At 54.9% G+C, this 18735-nt stretch overlaps 1 protein-coding gene across 1 annotated transcript in view; it reads left to right on the forward strand.

Annotated features, from left to right (window-relative positions):
• slc5a8l (solute carrier family 5 member 8, like) overlaps window positions 1-10639 on the forward strand; it is a 170677-nt gene extending 160038 nt beyond the window's left edge. The window contains exons 12-15 of the mRNA XM_086011666.1: window positions 1066-1268; window positions 3582-3685; window positions 5910-6004; window positions 10280-10639. Of these exons, the coding sequence (XP_085867792.1) occupies window positions 1066-1268; window positions 3582-3685; window positions 5910-6004; window positions 10280-10405 (528 nt within the window). The 3' untranslated portion in view covers window positions 10406-10639. The remainder of the gene's footprint in view (window positions 1-1065; window positions 1269-3581; window positions 3686-5909; window positions 6005-10279) is intronic.
• The last annotated feature ends 8096 nt before the right edge of the window (window positions 10640-18735 follow it).

Consider the following 18735-nt stretch of genomic DNA (forward strand, 5'->3'; position numbering starts at 1 on the left):
CACAGCTCAGCAGGTTTTAATGTCCAGCTTGAAAATTGTGTCAAAAAGGGCTTCTCTTCCTTATACACTCCAGTGCAGGACTGTGGGAGTGCTGCACTGTCAGAGCTGCCGTCTTTCGGATGAGATGTTAAACTGAGGCCCCGTCTGCCCCCTCAGATGGATGTAAAAGATCCCATGGCATTATTCAAAGAAGAGCAGAGGAGTTTTCCCCAATATTTATCACTCAACCAAAATCACGAAAACAGATTATCTCATTGCTGTTTGTGGGAGCTTGCTGTGCACAAATTGGCTGCCACGTTTCCTACATTACAACAGTGACTACTGTTCAAAAGTACTTCATTGGCTGTAAAGCACTTTGGGACATCCTAAGGTCGTGAAAGGCGCTACATAAATGCAAGTTTTTCTTTCTTTTTCTAATGGTCTCATACAATTTTCCCATGGATTGTATGAGACCCCTTACTACTCGTAAAAGCCATAGTATTGGTGACAGGCAGCAGCGAGGTTGATGGAGTCTTTCCATCTTCATGGGTAAGCCATTTAGGACTGAAATGAGGAGGAATTTCTTCACCCAGAGAGTGGTGAACCTGTGGAATTCTCTGCCACAGAGGGCGGTGGAGGCCAGTTCATTAAATATATTCAAGAAAGAGCTGGATATATTTCTTAAGGCTAAAGGGATCAAGGGATATGGGGAGAAGGCAGGGACAGGGTACTGAATTTGAATGATCAGCCATGATCTCATTGAATGGTGGAGCAGGCTCGAAGGGCCGAATGGCCTACTCCTGCTCCTATCTTCTATGTTTCTATGTTCAGGTTGAAGATGAAATTTGCATTTTGGGCTTCGATTAGGTTGCGACTGAATTTGGAATAAATTTTGAGGGTATGGGGTAAAACCCTAAAATCAGAAAACCTGGCTTCTTGGAGTAGCAAGCAGGACCAGGGCTCTTGACTGGGTGCTTTGACACAGTGACGGGGTGGATCCTGGTGGCTGATGTCAGCTATTGTTTTACACTGCTGGTTTTCAACACTGCTCATTGATCTGATGATTGTTGTTCTGTTTTTTCCCAGGGTGCAATATCTGGTCTTGCTATCAGTTTCGTAGTGACAATGTGGGTAGGAATCGGTGGGCAGGTCTATCCCCCACTACCTGATCACACGCGACCGTTACCCCTCAGCATAGCAGGATGTTTGTTCAACATCACTGAGCCTCCGGACCCAGTGACAGGAAGCCCCTGGACAACAATGAACCCAATTACAGAGCTGAACTCCAGGTAACGTGCGACACACTCAGCCTTTGGACAAAGAGCTAATAGGTATTCATAGTTCTAGTGATGTACTTTGGTTCTGCTGTTAGAATTATATCATTTTATTCATTTACGTTTTCCATTTTTTATTACCGTCACCCGCCCTTAGATACTCCCCTTCCTCCTCAATAGAGGTCAGGCTGGTGACCTGTTCCCACATCTCTGTCAGAGTTACACTTAAACTGACAACTAGAAGGGTTATGAGAATCACCCAGGTCAGCAAGCCCTCCATTTCTTTTTTCCCTATATTTAAAGCCCGGTACATGGGGAATTCTGAGCACACTCCCTTACCCTCACCAAGCGGGTGCACCGATTGGGTAGAGTGGTCAAGGAAGTTATTATTGACAACCAGAGTCCACTGTCTCGGCACGAGTGCTGTCTGTGTCCGCATGTGACCTCTGACACTTGACTCTGGCAAACTATGTGGGGATCAGGGAAGGTTGCTTAGTTTTAATATTACAGGCAGGCACCCACGTGACTGGGGGCATATCTTTTGGTGGGGGGAGGGGGGGAGTCAGTGGAGAGGCTGGGAATCCTAGTGAAGGGTGCCCAATGTGGCAGAGAGTGTTTCAAAAAAATGACCATGATTTGCCCATTGTCCCTCTTCATAAAACGGGGCTGAGAAATAATAAAAGTTTTACCAATCTTTGGGGGCCATGACCCATGCTTGGACCCCCATGGTGGGCCCCACCTCCACCATATGGTCTCACTTGGTGTACCGGCCCATTGTTCTCGGTCCAGGCCATGGGCGAGTAAAACCCTAGTCTGGAAGCCCTCTGTCTTATGCTGCCCTCCTTGCTTGGGTGGGGCGGAGGCTTCAGGTCCCAGCCCAATTCATGGCCCGTTTGCCACAAACTTGCCGGTCAAAATGGTGAGAGCGTACAGGCAAAGCTACGGTGTCTCAGGCCCCCCAGTATCCTGGGAGTGGTAACTATCTGTCACCAAAAACTACAGAAACAAAGGAGGGACCCCCACTTCACACTCCCTTCAATGTTCTCTCGATCCTCCTGGCAAGGAGTCATTCATTGCTGAGTTGTTGTTTCTAAGGACATTTTCCCCACATGGTTCTCCCCATGTCCAATCATAACTTTAGTGAATCCCTGGAGAAACAACGCAAATGGGATGTGAGTGCCGGGAATGTAACACTTTCCCACTCCTGCCAGCCTGCATCAAATAGGCACAGCCCAGTGTATCCGACATCTTTAGCATTGCTGTAAAGCTGTAATGTTAAAGGCTTGTGTGTCAACAGAATCGATGGCAGATGGAACCGATCTCCAGAGCTGACTGGTTTCAGATCCCAGACTGTGGGCCAATCCCAGTACCTGCTGGTTTCAGATCCCAGACTGTGGGCCAATCCCAGTACCTGCTGGTTTCAGATCCCAGACTGTGGGCCAATCCCAGTACCTGCTGGTTTCAGATCCCAGACCATAGACAAATCCCAGTACCTGCTGGTTTCAGATCCCAGACTGTGGGCCAATCCCAGTACCTGCTGGTTTCAGATCCCAGACCGTGGACCAATCCCAGTACCTGGTGATTTCAGATCCCAGACCGTGAACCAATCTGCTGGTTTCAGATCCCAGACCGTGAACCAATCTACTGGTTTCAGATCCCAGACCGTGAACCAATCTGCTGGTTTCAGATCCCAGACCTCCACCTTCAGAAGAGAACCTTTCACTGTACCAGTGACATTTCCATTTCCCAAAAGTGTTACGATAGCAAAATACTGCAGATGTTGGAAATCCAAAATAACAACAGAAAATGCTAGAAAAACTCAGCAGGTCAGGCAACATCCGTGGAGAGAAATTTGAGTTGACGTTTCGGGTCGAACCCTTCTTCAAAACTGGAAAGAAAATAGATCGAAGGCAGGGCCCTATTTTCTTTTCTTTCCAGTTTTGAAGAAGGGTTCGACCCAAAACGTCAACTCAAATTTCTCTCCACGGATGTTGCCTGACCTGCTGAGTTTTTCCAGCATTTTCTGTTGTTATTTCCCAAAAGTGTTATCTCCGCAGCTTTTCCAACTGAGGCTGCCAGTTCAGTCACATGCAGTGTTATAGTATGACATTTCCCAAATTCATTTCATGTCGGATACTCACAGCCAGCAGGTAGCAAAGACTTCTATCCCAGCAGTCGGGCCTGGATTTGAACCCAAGTTCAAGGTTTGGAAGAACAGGACACGGACCAATTATGCTCCTCAATCGCATTTATCTCTTCATTACTAACACAACCTACTTCACAGTACCTAATATGATCCTTAAAACATGCTGTCTTCTTCAATTTCAGGCCAGCAATTGCAGACACTTGGTATTCAATCTCCTATCTTTACTTAAGCCCATTAGGAACCATGATTGGCCTGATTCTAGGGCTCATAATCAGCTTGCTGACAGGTTGGTGCTTCTTCTACGTATATGAATGTATAATAGGTAGGTCAGCTGGTAACACTTTATATTAAAGAGGCATAAAGGAACATTAACCTCAATTACAGCGCAATAAGGAACCAATTAAATGGAGCCAAGAGGGATTGTGTTACCCAGCCCTGCCCAAATATGAGCTGGTACTAGGTTAGAGAATCAGTATCTGCACCAAATCCCCATCTTGAATAGGAATGAGCTTGGAACTCTACACTTTGCACCAGATCCCTATGGGAATGAGCTTGGAGCTACATACTTTGTACCAAATCTCCATTCCCATGGGAATGAGTTTGGAGCGCTATACTTTGCACCAAATCACCATCCCTATCCTGAATGAATGAGCTTTGAGTTCCACACTTTGCACCAGATCCCATCCCGAGAGGAATGAGCTTGGAGCTCCATACTTTCCACCAGATCCCCATCCCGAGAGGAATGAGCTTGGAGCTCCATACTGTTCACCAGATCCCATCCCGAGAGGAATGAGCTTGGAGCTCCATACTGTTCACCAGATCCCATCCCGAGAGGAATGAGCTTGGAGATCCATACTGTTCACCAGATCCCATCCCGAGAGGAATGAGCTTGGAGCTCCATACTTTCCACCAGATCCCCATCCCGAGAGGAATGAGCTTGGAGCTCCATACTTTCCACCAGATCCCCATCCCGAGAGGAATGAGCTTGGAGCTCCATACTTTTCACCAGATCCCATCCCGAGAGGAATGAGCTTGGAGCTCCATACTGTTCACCAGATCCCCATCCCGAGAGGAATGAGCTTGGAGCTCCATACTGTTCACCAGATCCCCATCCCGAGAGGAATGAGCTTGGAGCTCCATACTTTCCACCAGATCCCCATCCCGACAGGAATGAGATTGGAGCTCCATACTTTCCACCAGATCCCATCCCGAGAGGAATGAGCTTGGAGCTCCATATTTCCAGTTGAGCCTTTCATTGATCCCATATATTGTTGACTAGCTGGGGGGGCCCGGCGTTGCCAGGGCAATTTTGGGCCGCGCGGTTTACGGCCGGGCGCTGCCGCTCCCGCGCTCTGTGTCACTCTTTCGCTCCCTGACCTTCTCTCTCTCCCTCCCCCTCTCTCTCTTCCTCCCCCTTTCTCTCCCTGCTTTCCTCTGTGTCCCTCCCTCCCCTCTCCCTCCCTAGCACCTGAGGCCCGGTGCCGTTGTGATAATTTGGCACCCGGGGAAGGGCTTTGAAAATTGAGCCAGGCCGCGGTGGCCGTGCGGGGCCTAGCGCTTCAGGCCCGGCCGGGCTCTCGGGCCGAGACGGACCGCAGCTGATTACCCGGTGCGCCCGGCCGCCGCGCCGTGGGTCGCGCGGTTGTGAGGCCCGGCCCGAGTGGCCCCAACTGACCTCCCACTCCCGGAGCCGCAATGTGGAGGTTTGTTTGGTTGGTGCTGTCGCTGTGGGGATGAAAAAAATGGCGGCAAAGTTTCGGGAGGCTTCAGGATTAGGCCCGCCCACAGACGGCGGATTGGTCAACCATCAGGTCACTGAACTGTAGGATTGGTCAACCATCACGTCACTCAACGCTAATGAGCGGTAGGATTGGTCAACCGCTGATGAGCGGATTTTTGAGGATTTTTGAACGTTTTTTGTATACTGTCCGAACAATTTTTGTCTGACCAAAAAGTAAATACGCCTATTAGACTCCCCTAATGATAAGCTTTCTTTTGATATAACATGCGTGTAGGTACGCTCTATAACTTTTGAGTGTATAGCGGACAGACAGACAAGCAGATTGCAAGACCCTATTCATGTAAAGCTAGTCTCCTTTCAAAATTGTTTTAGCGAGACACTCATTTCAGTAAAAATCAAAGTGTTCCACCATTGCACCTTTTGTGTACGACACCATCTTCTGGCTGTCCTCACTCCTCAAACCTAAAGTTTGTGAAAGTTCTTGTTGTGAAGATGATGCCCCTTTAAAGGTAGAAAGTGCCCAGTCCCAGGACTTTGCCAAAGCTGCACACTAGCTGTTAGACTGTGGTGGAATCGCTCACCCAGTTTCTCCCATGAGAGGAATCGTTTGATCTCTACTGCGATGATGTGGCTGGGATCAGTTGTTTGCTCTATGCAGAATCAGCCCTGAAGCCACGTCTCAGTTCACCATTCCATGTGAGCTTTAGGAGTTGGCATTGTTTCCGTCATGTGATTCAAGTGCACTGAACCCTGCTATTGATTCTCACAGGAGGGAGGAAGAACAATGTGGACAAGAAGCTCCTGATCACAAAGAGGGATCTGCTGTGTTGCTTCTGCTTTACCGACACAAGTGATCACTCAGAGGTACTTGACGAGGACGAGAGGACAGTTTGAACTGTGCTTTCTACTTTTAGCGGTGTTATAGACTACATTAGATAGTCTCACATGTTCAGTGTCACTGCTCTCACATAAATGGACACTGCGTCCCTTTTGATCTGGAGTTGACCTTTACTCCAGGCATATGATAGTGTGACTTGGGGGTGGGGGGCGAGATGTAACACTGAAACCCCTTGTTACGTGAACTGGATACTGTAAACAAACTCATGCCGCCACATACTGATGCCGATAGGGTTAGAGGCTGATAGGGTTAGATTCACGTATTTGGGAATCTGCTCTGCTCTGGGAGGTGGCTTGTATGGAGCATAAATTCCGGCATAGACCAGTTGGGCTGAATGGCCTGTTTCTGTGCTGTACATTCTATGTCATATTTAATACGTTTCTTCTCTCTTCTGAAAGGCAGTCTGATAAACACTTCTGTGAGATGAGACCAATTATAATTCAACAAGCTGAATTATTTTTCATTCAGGAGGTAAACAAACAGAGTAAAGATTAGAGTGAACTCCTCATAACATCGACATATTGGCCCAGAAATTCGGGTCGGGGGCTTCCCGCGGGTGCAAGCCTCCAACCTGCACTTACCTAGCGCACCGGCCGTTGAGCTGTGGGCCCCCGTGGGATTCCGATCCTGGGCCTGCTCCAACTGCTGGCGCGCAGTGCTTGTGTATCCCAGGGGCGCAGTTAGTTCGATGCGTCCCCTGGGATCACATGGGCCATGGGGAGCCAATCGGAGCAGGGAATGCTTCATTCATAAGTTTGACAGGAAGAGCTGTCAAAACTTAGAAATACTACAGGCCCCAAAACATCACTAAATCTTCAAATAATTTTTTTTTTAAATCACATTTTTTAAATAAGCTATAAATTACATGAAATAACTATTTTAAACAATAATTTAAATTTTTGAAAAAAATAATTTTATTTTCTAACGGGGCTAAAAATAAACTTACCTTTCTTTAAAGTATTTAAAAATATTAAACCTGTGGAAAATATGTTTTAATTTTAATTAATTCACCACATACCTTGTAAAAAGCAGGCCTTGCGACTGCTTTTTATATGTGTAACTTCTGGAGACTTACCCTCCTGGGAAAACCTGGAAAAAATACGTATGTTCGATGCACACACGCAGCCTCTCCTGCGCACGCGTTCCAACTCTGAACCCCTTCTTTCAGGGGAACGAAAGTGCCGGTTTCCTGCGCATGCACAGTGCATGCACGAAACCGGCACTTCCATTGGGCCTATGGGTGAGTACCCCGTGCGTACTCACCCATGGAGAGCCGAAGTTCTGGGCCATTAACAAAATACACCACACTATCCCTGCTAGTGGGCTAAATCGTGACATCAGTCGTGTGCGCAATGCCCCGGTAGCGCCCCGGACCGGATATTGAGTGGCGCCCCCTGTCTTACCGCCTGCCACTAGCAACGACAGGTTGAGGGGTGCGTTCTGCAGTCAGAAAGGGACTGGGGGAGCGCTATTTAAAGGCGACCACTTCCTGCCTTTTTTTGTTGGTGACATTTTTGCACCACACATTCTGAGAGAGAGAGAGAGACTTCTGGAGAGATTCAACGCTGTGTAAAGGAGTTTAGGGTACTGAGCAGCAATTTGCAGGTTCATTTTGATTTGCCCTTCCTTGTATCGATTTAGAAGAGACTGTGGGGGCTGCACTCTGAGCTCTTTCCCTGGACCTCTCCATTGTTCTTTCCAGCAGATTTGATGTACAGGTCTCTCCAGGCCAAGATTCAAGGTTGCAATGAGCAAGGTGTGGATGGAGAGCAAGATCGACCCTCCCCTTTAAGAACTGGCCGGCGCCAGTCTGTCTGTGTTCCATTGCTGACTGACATCACATGAGCTTTGCCTGCGCTCTGAGGTAGCGCCTCGCTCCTCGGCCTTAATGCCTTAAGAGAGGTGTGTAGCACCTGATTTAGGGCTCCAATCACCTCCAGGGATGATAGAAGCCAAGTTTGCTGTCGGAGGCGATAATTAGCGCCAGGCGCTAAACTTTGCGCACGGCCAATAATGGTGCCCCAAATGGGGCAATACCGAATTTTTTCCCCAGTGTTTCCCATTGGGCACCAGTGTCGAGCATTCAGAGAGCGGCTCCAAGGAGTTTCAAGAGACCTGTGCTAGTTCTCAAAGTGCCCCATCAGTAAAAAGAATTTTCTTGAAGTAAAAAGCTAGCTTGCGGTCCTCTACTGGCACATCAAATCTCTGGCCAGGCATCCACCTCCCATCTGTAATCAACCCCAGGCCAGAGATATGATATCTCAGGGGTGAGAGATATTCGAGGCCTGGAGGCAATTCAGGAAACAGCCACAAGACTGATCCCGAGTGGTGGAGGAAAGACTGGAGAAATTTGGGTCTTTCTACCTTGAAAGGAAGCGACTGAGAGGGATCCTCACTGTGATATGTATAAAATAGTAAACAGTATAGAAGACTAAACCCAGAACAGTGCTGCAAACTAAACCATGACAGGAGGACAAGGGGTAACCGGTTCAAACTAGTACATTTGGGAGCTGATATCTGGAATTTCCTTTTCACATGAAGGGTGCACAACATGTGGAATGAACTTCTGGGTAGGATTGTGGAAGTGAAACCCCTGGGAGCAAAAATTCAGTCACGCCCCCTTTGGGGTGCTAACTTCTTTTAGCGCCCTGAAAAAGTTAGCACCCCCTTGCCCGAAATTCAATGGTAGTGCCCCAAGGAGGAGGCGGGGCGCTACTGGAAGTGCTCCCCCTCCCTCTTGGAGTGCTTCCAGGGAATATCACGGCACCACGTGCCGCGGCACCACGCGCGCCAGCACATCGCACTGCGGGCCTTGCTCCCCTTATTAAAGGGGAGGGGCCTTGCGCAGCGTGGCCTGGGGCCCAGCTGGGCCACCAGGGACCGGGGTGCCGGCAAAGGAGCCTGGCACTCAAGAGGAGTACCGAGCTGCCCAATCGTGACAGGCAGCCAGCAAACAAAATGGCCACCTGGCACCTCCCCTTTAATTATCGCCGCCCCGGCCGCACGTACGACCCCCTGACCCTGTCGGACATAGCATCCGGCGGTAAGTCAGGAGACGCAACCGAAGTTTGCGGCTGGGGCACGAGCGAAGCGCTAACGGGAGGCGCAAAGTGACCGAATTTCCCCCCCCCCCCGAATCTAAAACAGCTGGAGCTGATGATGGGGAACTGTGGGGTGTCTAGATTAGCAGGTGTCTGGATTAGTAGGTGTCTGGATTAGCAGGTGTCTGGATTAGTAGGTGTCTGGATTAGTAGGTGTCTGGATTGATGCACATAGATGGGCCAAGTGGCCTTCCTCACCTGAATCTGCCTTGTGACCTGTTGAGGTGTCTCCAGGGTGGGTTGAACAGTCCTGCCTTCCCCAATCCAAGAGGATAGAGTAGCTGTCATGGGATAAGGCAAGTGAAAGAATGACCGCAGTTTTGGTGCCCACTGCATTTGTACTTTTGCAAAATTATTATAACTTCAGACATGTGGGGCCAATATGATGGTGGGCATTGAAAGCACAGAGGCCCAAGGCATGCAAGACTCGCGAGCTGCCTACAGCTCCCCAAACTGGCCAGCAAGCACAAAGGGCGCTGGGAGTTTGCACACATAGAGGGTCCCTAACATATTGCAGAAAAACTCCCCTGCCTGTCCTTCCCCCATCACTGAGCTCCCTGCCTACCTTTCCTCCAGGAAATTCTGCTGGCACTCAACAGGCAACCAGCAGTCCTGCCACCTTTGCACTCCCACCGCTATGCAATGATTTGAAATGAGTGACCTCACAGTACATGGCAAGTCAGCCCACTCAAGCAGTGAATTCAACCTGCTCTAGAATGAATGTGGCTGCAGTCCCGCCATGTACCCAATAGCTGAGAACACGATTGACTGTTTGCTGATGCTGCAGCGCCACCTGCAGACACTCAGTGGTACTGCAGGTTTTTTTGCAATGTGAAATATCGCTGGGAATTTCCTTGGGCCTTCTCCCAATCGGCCACCCTAACATCGGTGGAAGCCCCAAATACACCGTGTGAACGGGGTTTCTGCTGACATTCCTGTGGGACAATTGGGAGAAGAACCTGAGGGAATTCCTGGTGATATATATTTAGCAGAGCAGATTCCCAAATACTGTATATGAATAGATGGAATTTGTGCTTCTAAAAGGCTGTGGATTGAAACTGATTACCCAGTCTACTTGATTTGGCTCTGCGTTGGCCTGTGATGTTGCTCCATTAACCAGTTTCCTCTCTGTGCCCACAGGTGAAGGACACCAAGGAGAAGCTGGATGAGTCAGCCGACAGGGGGAAGGAAAACCCCACCTTCAGTCACCAGGAGCTCAACTATTCTGAGAAACAGGATCACATCCTATCCATGACATACTTATAGGGAGCATGTGTACCGCCTTCGATGCAAGTGTACTGAACGTGTTGCAAATGAGGGTATTTACCAGGCTTTGGGGATTTCATTTCCTCTGGCTAGTGCGCTGGGTGACATGTCTGTCTAAAATTGCCTTGTGCAATGTTTTGAGGGCCATTAGACTGGAAATTCCGCAGAGCTGTATTAAACGTAAAATCTGCCATGAACCTGCGAAATCAGGCAGTGTTTTAGAACATTATTTTTTTTTAAACGCTTTGTATTAAAAATATTCCTTGATATATTTAAGAGCGTTAACTTGGTGCAGCTTGATTAATACAGCTGAAAATGGGTTTATCACAAAAAAACTGACTGGGGAGGGGGTGAAAGTGTGGCCAGTGTTGTGGGCAGGGCTGGTTTACAGCACAATGTTTTTTAAACTCGTGCAAAATACCGTGGAAATTCGATTTGCATTGGATGTAATTTGCGTTTGAAATTCCTCGATCTTTTGCGCTGGTTTGGCCGATTTTTGGGTGAATTGCTCTGAAAAAACCAGCGCAACCTGTCGGAAACTCCAGGCGTATGTTTGTTTATAGTTTTTGATACTAGATACATTACTTGGGTTTGGTGTCAATGACCACTCCCATAGACAACCCATCTTGTTCCCTTTATCTAGGTGAGTTCAGTAAGATCTGAGGATCAAACAGAGAACTTGTGCCACTGTATTCCAAATTACTGGGATAAATCATTCACAGCCACATGACATTTTTGTTTTCAGTGGGGGGATTGACCATAGACCGTTAGACCAGAGTCGTCCAATAGAAATCGTTGACTAGCCACAGGTGGCTACGGTGACACCGTTTTAACCACATCCACTAATTTTAGCAGAAAATATGTTAGACACAACCCACGTTAATGCACTCACCTGTGTATTTACTGAACAAACACCCAGCAACATTCAGTGAGAAACTTTGGAGCCTTTATCGCAACAAAGTTTAGAATTCCGGCATGAATTTATCAGACACGGCACATCTTAGTGCAGCTTCTAGGTTTTTGTCGAACAGTTGTGAACGGTACTTTGACTTCATGAGTCATCCAGACTGACCCCCACTCTCCATCCAGACTGGCCCCCACTCTCCATCTAGACTGGCCCCCACTCTCCATCCAGACTGGCCCCCACTCTCCATCCAGACTGACCCCCGCTCTCCATCCAGACCCTCCCCCGCTCTCCATCCAGACCCTCCCCCGCTCTCCATCCAGACCCTCCCCCTCTCTCCATCCAGACTGGCCCCCACTCTCCATCCAGACCCTCCCCCGCTCTCCATCCAGACCCTCCCCCTCTCTCCATCCAGACTGGCCCCCTCTCTCCATCCAGACTGGCCCCCACTCTCCATCTAGACTGGCCCCCACTCTCCATCTAGACCCTCCCCCGCTCTCCATCCAGACTGGCCCCCACTCTCCATCCAGACTGGCCCCCACTCTCCATCTAGACTGGCCCCCACTCTCCATCTAGACTGGCCCCCACTCTCCATCCAGACTGACCCCCACTCTCCATCCAGACTGGCCCCCACTCTCCATCTAGACTGGCCCCCACTCTCCATCCAGACTGGCCCCCACTCTCCATCTAGACTGGCCCCCACTCTCCATCCAGACTGACCCCCACTCTCCATCCAGACTGGCCCCCACTCTCCATCTAGACTGGCCCCCACTCTCCATCCAGACTGACCCCCACTCTCCATCCAGACTGACCCCCACTCTCCATCCAAACTGACCCCCACTCTCCATCCAGACCCTCCCCCGCTCTCCATCCAGACCCTCCCCCGCTCTCCATCCAGACCCTCCCCCGCTCTCCATCCAGACCCTCCCCCGCTCTCCATCCAGACCGACCCCCACTCTCCATCCAGACCCTTCCCCACTCTCCATCCAGACCCTCCCCCGCTCTCCATCCAGACCCTCCCCCGCTCTCCATCCAGACCCTCCCCCGCTCTCCATCCAGACCCTCCCCCGCTCTCCATCCAGACCCTCCCCCGCTCTCCATCCAGACCCTCCCCCGCTCTCCATCCAGACCCTCCCCCGCTCTCCATCCAGACCCTCCCCCGCTCTCCATCCAGACCCTCCCCCGCTCTCCATCCAGACCCTCCCCCGCTCTCCATCCAGACTGACCCCCGCTCTCCATCCAGACCCTCCCCCTCTCTCCATCCAGACCCTCCCCCTCTCTCCATCCAGACCCTCCCCCACGCTCTATCCAGACCCTCCCCCACGCTCTATCCAGACCCTCCCCCTCTCTCCATCCAGACCCTCCCCCACGCTCTATCCAGACCCTCCCCCACGCTCTATCAGACCCACCCCCACGCTCTATCCAGACCCTCCCCCACGCTCTATCCAGACCCTCCCCCACGCTCTATCCAGACCCTCCCCCACGCTCTATCCAGACCCTCCCCCACGCTCTATCAGACCCTCCCCCACGCTCTATCCAGACCCTCCCCCACGCTCTATCCAGACCCTCCCCCACGCTCTATCAGACCCTCCCCCACGCTCTATCCAGACCCTCCCCCACGCTCTATCCAGACCCTCCCCCACGCTCTATCCAGACCCTCCCCCACGCTCTATCCAGACCCACCCCCACGCTCTATCCAGACCCACCCCCACGCTCTATCCAGACCCTCCCCCACGCTCTATCCAGACCCACCCCCACGCTCTATCCAGACCCTCCCCCACGCTATATCCAGACCCTCCCCCACGCTCTATCCAGACCCTCCCCCTCTCTCCATCCAGACCCTCCCCCACGCTCTATCCAGACCCTCCCCCTCTCTCCATCCAGACCCTCCCCCACGCTCTATCAGACCCTCCCCCGCTCTCTATCCAGACCCTCCCCCACGCTCTATCCAGACCCTCCCCCACGCTCTATCCAGACCCTCCCCCACGCTCTATCCAGACCCTCCCCCTCTCTCCATCCAGACCCTCCCCCACGCTCTATCCAGACCCTCCCCCTCTCTCCATCCAGACCCTCCCCCACGCTCTATCCAGACCCTCCCCCACGCTCTATCAGACCCTCCCCCACGCTCTATCAGACCCTCCCCCGCTCTCTATCCAGACCCTCCCCCACGCTCTATCAGACCCTCCCCCACGCTCTATCCAGACCCTCCCCCACGCTCTATCCAGACCCACCCCCACGCTCTATCCAGACCCTCCCCCACGCTCTATCCAGACCCACCCCCACGCTCTATCCAGACCCTCCCCCACGCTCTATCCAGACCGACCCCCACGCTCTATCCAGACCCTCCCCCACGCTCTATCCAGACCCTCCCACACGCTCTATCCAGACCCACCCCCACGCTCTATCCAGACCCTCCCCCACGCTCTATCCAGACCCTCCCCCGCTCTCTATCCAGACCCACCCCCGCGCTCTATCCAGACCCTCCCCCACGCTCTATCCAGACCCTCCCCCACGCTCTATCCAGACCCTCCCCCACGCTCTATCCAGACCCTCCCCCACGCTCTATCCAGACCCTCCCCCACGCTCTATCCAGACCCTCCCCCACGCTCTATCAGACCCTCCCCCACGCTCTATCAGACCCTCCCCCGCTCTCTATCCAGACCCTCCCCCACGCTCTATCAGACCCTCCCCCACGCTCTATCCAGACCCTCCCCCACGCTCTATCCAGACCCTCCCCCACGCTCTATCCAGACCCACCCCCACGCTCTATCCAGACCCTCCCCCACGCTCTATCCAGACCGACCCCCACGCTCTATCCAGACCCTCCCCCACGCTCTATCCAGACCCTCCCCCACGCTCTATCCAGACCCTCCCCCACGCTCTATCCAGACCCTCCCCCACGCTCTATCCAGACCCTCCCCCACGCTCTATCCAGACCCACCCCCACGCTCTATCCAGACCCTCCCCCACGCTCTATCCAGACCCACCCCCACGCTCTATCCAGACCCTCCCCCACGCTCTATCAGACCCTCCCCCACGCTCTATCCAGACCCTCCCCCACGCTCTATCCAGACCCTCCCCCTCTCTCCATCCAGACCCTCCCCCACGCTCTATCCAGACCCTCCCCCACGCTCTATCCAGACCCTCCCCCTCTCTCCATCCAGACCCTCCCCCACGCTCTATCCAGACCCTCCCCCACGCTCTATCAGACCCTCCCCCACGCTCTATCAGACCCTCCCCCGCTCTCTATCCAGACCCTCCCCCACGCTCTATCAGACCCTCCCCCACGCTCTATCCAGACCCTCCCCCACGCTCTATCCAGACCCTCCCCCACGCTCTATCCAGACCCACCCCCACGCTCTATCCAGACCCTCCCCCACGCTCTATCCAGACCCACCCCCACGCTCTATCCAGACCCTCCCCCACGCTCTATCCAGACCCTCCCCCACGCTCTATCCAGACCCACCCCCACGCTCTATCCAGACCCTCCCCCACGCTCTATCCAGACCCTCCCCCACGCTCTATCCAGACCCACCCCCACGCTCTATCCAGACCCACCCCCACGCTCTATCCAGACCCTCCCCCACGCTCTATCCAGACCCACCCCCACGCTCTATCCAGACCCTCCCCCACGCTCTATCCAGACCCTCCCCCACGCTCTATCCAGACCCTCCCCCACGCTCTATCCAGACCCACCCCCACGCTCTATCCAGACCCTCCCCCACGCTCTATCCAGACCCTCCCCCACGCTCTATCCAGACCCTCCCCCGCGCTCTATCCAGACCCACCCCCGCGCTCTATCAGACCCTCCCCCGCGCTCTATCCAGACCCTCCCCCACGCTCTATCCAGACCCTCCCCCACGCTCTATCCAGACCCTCCCCCACGCTCTATCCAGACCCTCCCCCACGCTCTATCCAGACCCTCCCCCACGCTCTATCCAGACCCTCCCCCACGCTCTATCCAGACCCTCCCCCGCTCTCTATCCAGACCCTCCCCCACGCTCTATCCAGACCCTCCCCCGCGCTCTATCCAGACCCACCCCCACGCTCTATCCAGACCCTCCCCCGCTCTCTATCCAGACCCACCCCCGCGCTCTATCCAGACCCTCCCCCACGCTCTATCAGACCCTCCCCCACGCTCTATCCAGACCCTCCCCCACGCTCTATCAGACCCTCCCCCGCGCTCTATCCAGACCCTCCCCCACGCTCTATCCAGACCCTCCCCCACGCTCTATCCAGACCCTCCCCCACGCTCTATCCAGACCCACCACCACGCTCTATCCAGACCCTCCCCCACGCTCTATCCAGACCCACCCCCACGCTCTATCCAGACCCTCCCCCACGCTCTATCCAGACCCTCCCCCACGCTCTATCCAGACCCACCCCCACGCTCTATCCAGACCCTCCCCCGCGCTCTATCCAGACCCTCCCCCGCGCTCTATCCAGACCCTCCCCCACGCTCTATCCAGACCCACCACCACGCTCTATCCAGACCCTCCCCCGCGCTCTATCCAGACCCTCCCCCACGCTCTATCAGACCCACCCCCGCGCTCTATCCAGACCCTCCCCCACGCTCTATCCAGACCCACCCCCCACGCTCTATCAGACCCACCCCCGCGCTCTATCCAGACCCTCCCCCCACGCTCTATCCAGACCCACCCCCACGCTCTATCCAGACCCTCCCCCACGCTCTATCAGACCCACCCCCACGCTCTATCCAGACCCTCCCCCACGCTCTATCCAGACCCACCCCCACGCTCTATCAGACCCACCCCCCGCGCTCTATCCAGACCCTCCCCCACGCTCTATCCAGACCCACCCCCACGCTCTATCCAGACCCTCCCCCACGCTCTATCCAGACCCACCCCCCACGCTCTATCCAGACCCTCCCCCACGCTCTATCCAGACCCTCCCCCACGCTCTATCCAGACCCTCCCCCACGCTCTATCCAGACCCACCCCCACGCTCTATCCAGACCCTCCCCCACGCTCTATCCAGACCCACCCCCACGCTCTATCCAGACCCACCCCCACGCTCTATCAGACCCACCCCCACGCTCTATCCAGACCCTCCCCCACGCTCTATCCAGACCCTCCCCCACGCTCTATCCAGACCCTCCCCCACGCTCTATCAGACCCTCCCCCACGCTCTATCCAGACCCTCCCCCACGCTCTATCCAGACCCTCCCCCACGCTCTATCCAGACCCTCCCCCACGCTCTATCCAGACCCTCCCCCACGCTCTATCCAGACCCTCCCCCGCGCTCTATCCAGTCCCTCCCCCACGCTCTATCCAGACCCTCCCCCACGCTCTATCCAGACCCTCCCCCACGCTCTATCCAGACCCTCCCCCACGCTCTATCCAGACCCTCCCCCACGCTCTATCCAGACCCTCCCCCACGCTCTATCCAGACCCTCCCCCACGCTCTATCCAGACCCTCCCCCACGCTCTATCCAGACCCTCCCCCACGCTCTATCCAGACCCACCCCCACGCTCTATCCAGACCCTGCCCCACGCTCTATCCAGACCCTCCCCCACGCTCTATCCAGACCCTCCCCCACGCTCTATCCAGACCCACCCCCACGCTCTATCCAGACCCACCCCCGCGCTCTATCCAGACCCTCCCCCACGCTCTATCCAGACCCACCCCCACGCTCTATCCAGACCCTCCCCCGCGCTCTATCCAGACCCACCCCCACGCTCTATCCAGACCCTCCCCCACGCTCTATCCAGACCCTCCCCCACGCTCTATCCAGACCCACCCCCACGCTCTATCAGACCCTCCCCCACGCTCTATCCAGACCCTCCCCCACGCTCTATCCAGACCCTCCCCCACGCTCTATCAGACCCACTCCCACGCTCTATCCAGACCCTCCCCCACGCTCTATCCAGACCCTCCCCCACGCTCTATCCAGACCCTCCCCCACGCTCTATCCAGACCCTCCCCACGCTCTATCCAGACCCTCCCCCACGCTCTATCCAGACCCTCCCCCACGCTCTATCCAGACCCACCCCCACGCTCTATCCAGACCCACCCCCACGCTCTATCCAGACCCTCCCCCACGCTCTATCCAGACCCTCCCCCACGCTCTATCCAGACCCTCCCCCACGCTCTATCCAGACCCACCCCCACGCTCTATCCAGACCCTCCCCCACGCTCTATCCAGACCCTCCCCCACGCTCTATCCAGACCCACCCCCACGCTCTATCCAGACCCTCCCCCACGCTCTATCCAGACCCTCCCCCACGCTCTATCCAGACCCTCCCCCACGCTCTATCCAGACCCACCCCCACGCTCTATCCAGACCCTCCCCCACGCTCTATCCAGACCCTCCCCCACGCTCTATCCAGACCCTCCCCCACGCTCTATCCAGACCCTCCCCACGCTCTATCCAGACCCTCCCCCACGCTCTATCCAGACCCTCCCCCACGCTCTATCCAGACCCTCCCCCACGCTCTATCCAGACCCTCCCCCACGCTCTATCCAGACCCTCCCCCACGCTCTATCCAGACCCTCCCCCACGCTCTATCCAGACCCTCCCCCACGCTCTATCCAGACCCACCCCCACGCTCTATCCAGACCCTCCCCCACGCTCTATCCAGACCCTCCCCCACGCTCTATCCAGACCCACCCCCCCGCTCTATACAGACCCTCCCCCACGCTCTATCCAGACCCACCCCCGCGCTCTATCCAGACCCTCCCCCGCGCTCTATCCAGACCCTCCCCCACGCTCTATCCAGACCCACCCCCACGCTCTATCCAGACCCACCCCCACGCTCTATCCAGACCCTCCCCCACGCTCTATCAGACCCTCCCCCACGCTCTATCCAGACCCACCCCCACGCTCTATCCAGACCCTCCCCCACGCTCTATCCAGACCCTCCCCCGCGCTCTATCCAGACCCTCCCCCACGCTCTATCCAGACCCTCCCCCACGCTCTATCCAGACCCACCCCCACGCTCCATCCAGACCCACCCCCACGCTCTATCAGACCCTCCCCCACGCTCTATCCAGACCCTCCCCCGCGCTCTATCCAGACCCTCCCCACGCTCTATCCAGACCCTCCCACGCGCTCTATCCAGACCCTCCCCCGCGCTCTATCCAGACCCTCCCCCACGCTCTATCCAGACCCTCCCCCACGCTCTATCAGACCCACCCCCACGCTCTATCCAGACCCTCCCCCACGCTCTATCCAGACCCTCCCCCCCGCGCTCTATCCAGACCCTCCCCCACGCTCTATCCAGACCCACCCCCACGCTCTATCCAGACCCTCCCCCACGCTCTATCCAGACCCTCCCCCACGCTCTATCCAGACCCTCCCCCACGCTCTATCCAGACCCTCCCCCACGCTCTATCCAGACCCTCCCCCACGCTCTATCCAGACCCTCCCGCACGCTCTATCCAGACCCACCCCCACGCTCTATCC

Source organism: Somniosus microcephalus, chromosome 18 (assembly GCF_052327205.1).
Source record: "Somniosus microcephalus isolate GS21.2 chromosome 18, FLI_Smic_1.0, whole genome shotgun sequence".
NCBI lineage: Eukaryota > Metazoa > Chordata > Chondrichthyes > Squaliformes > Somniosidae > Somniosus > Somniosus microcephalus.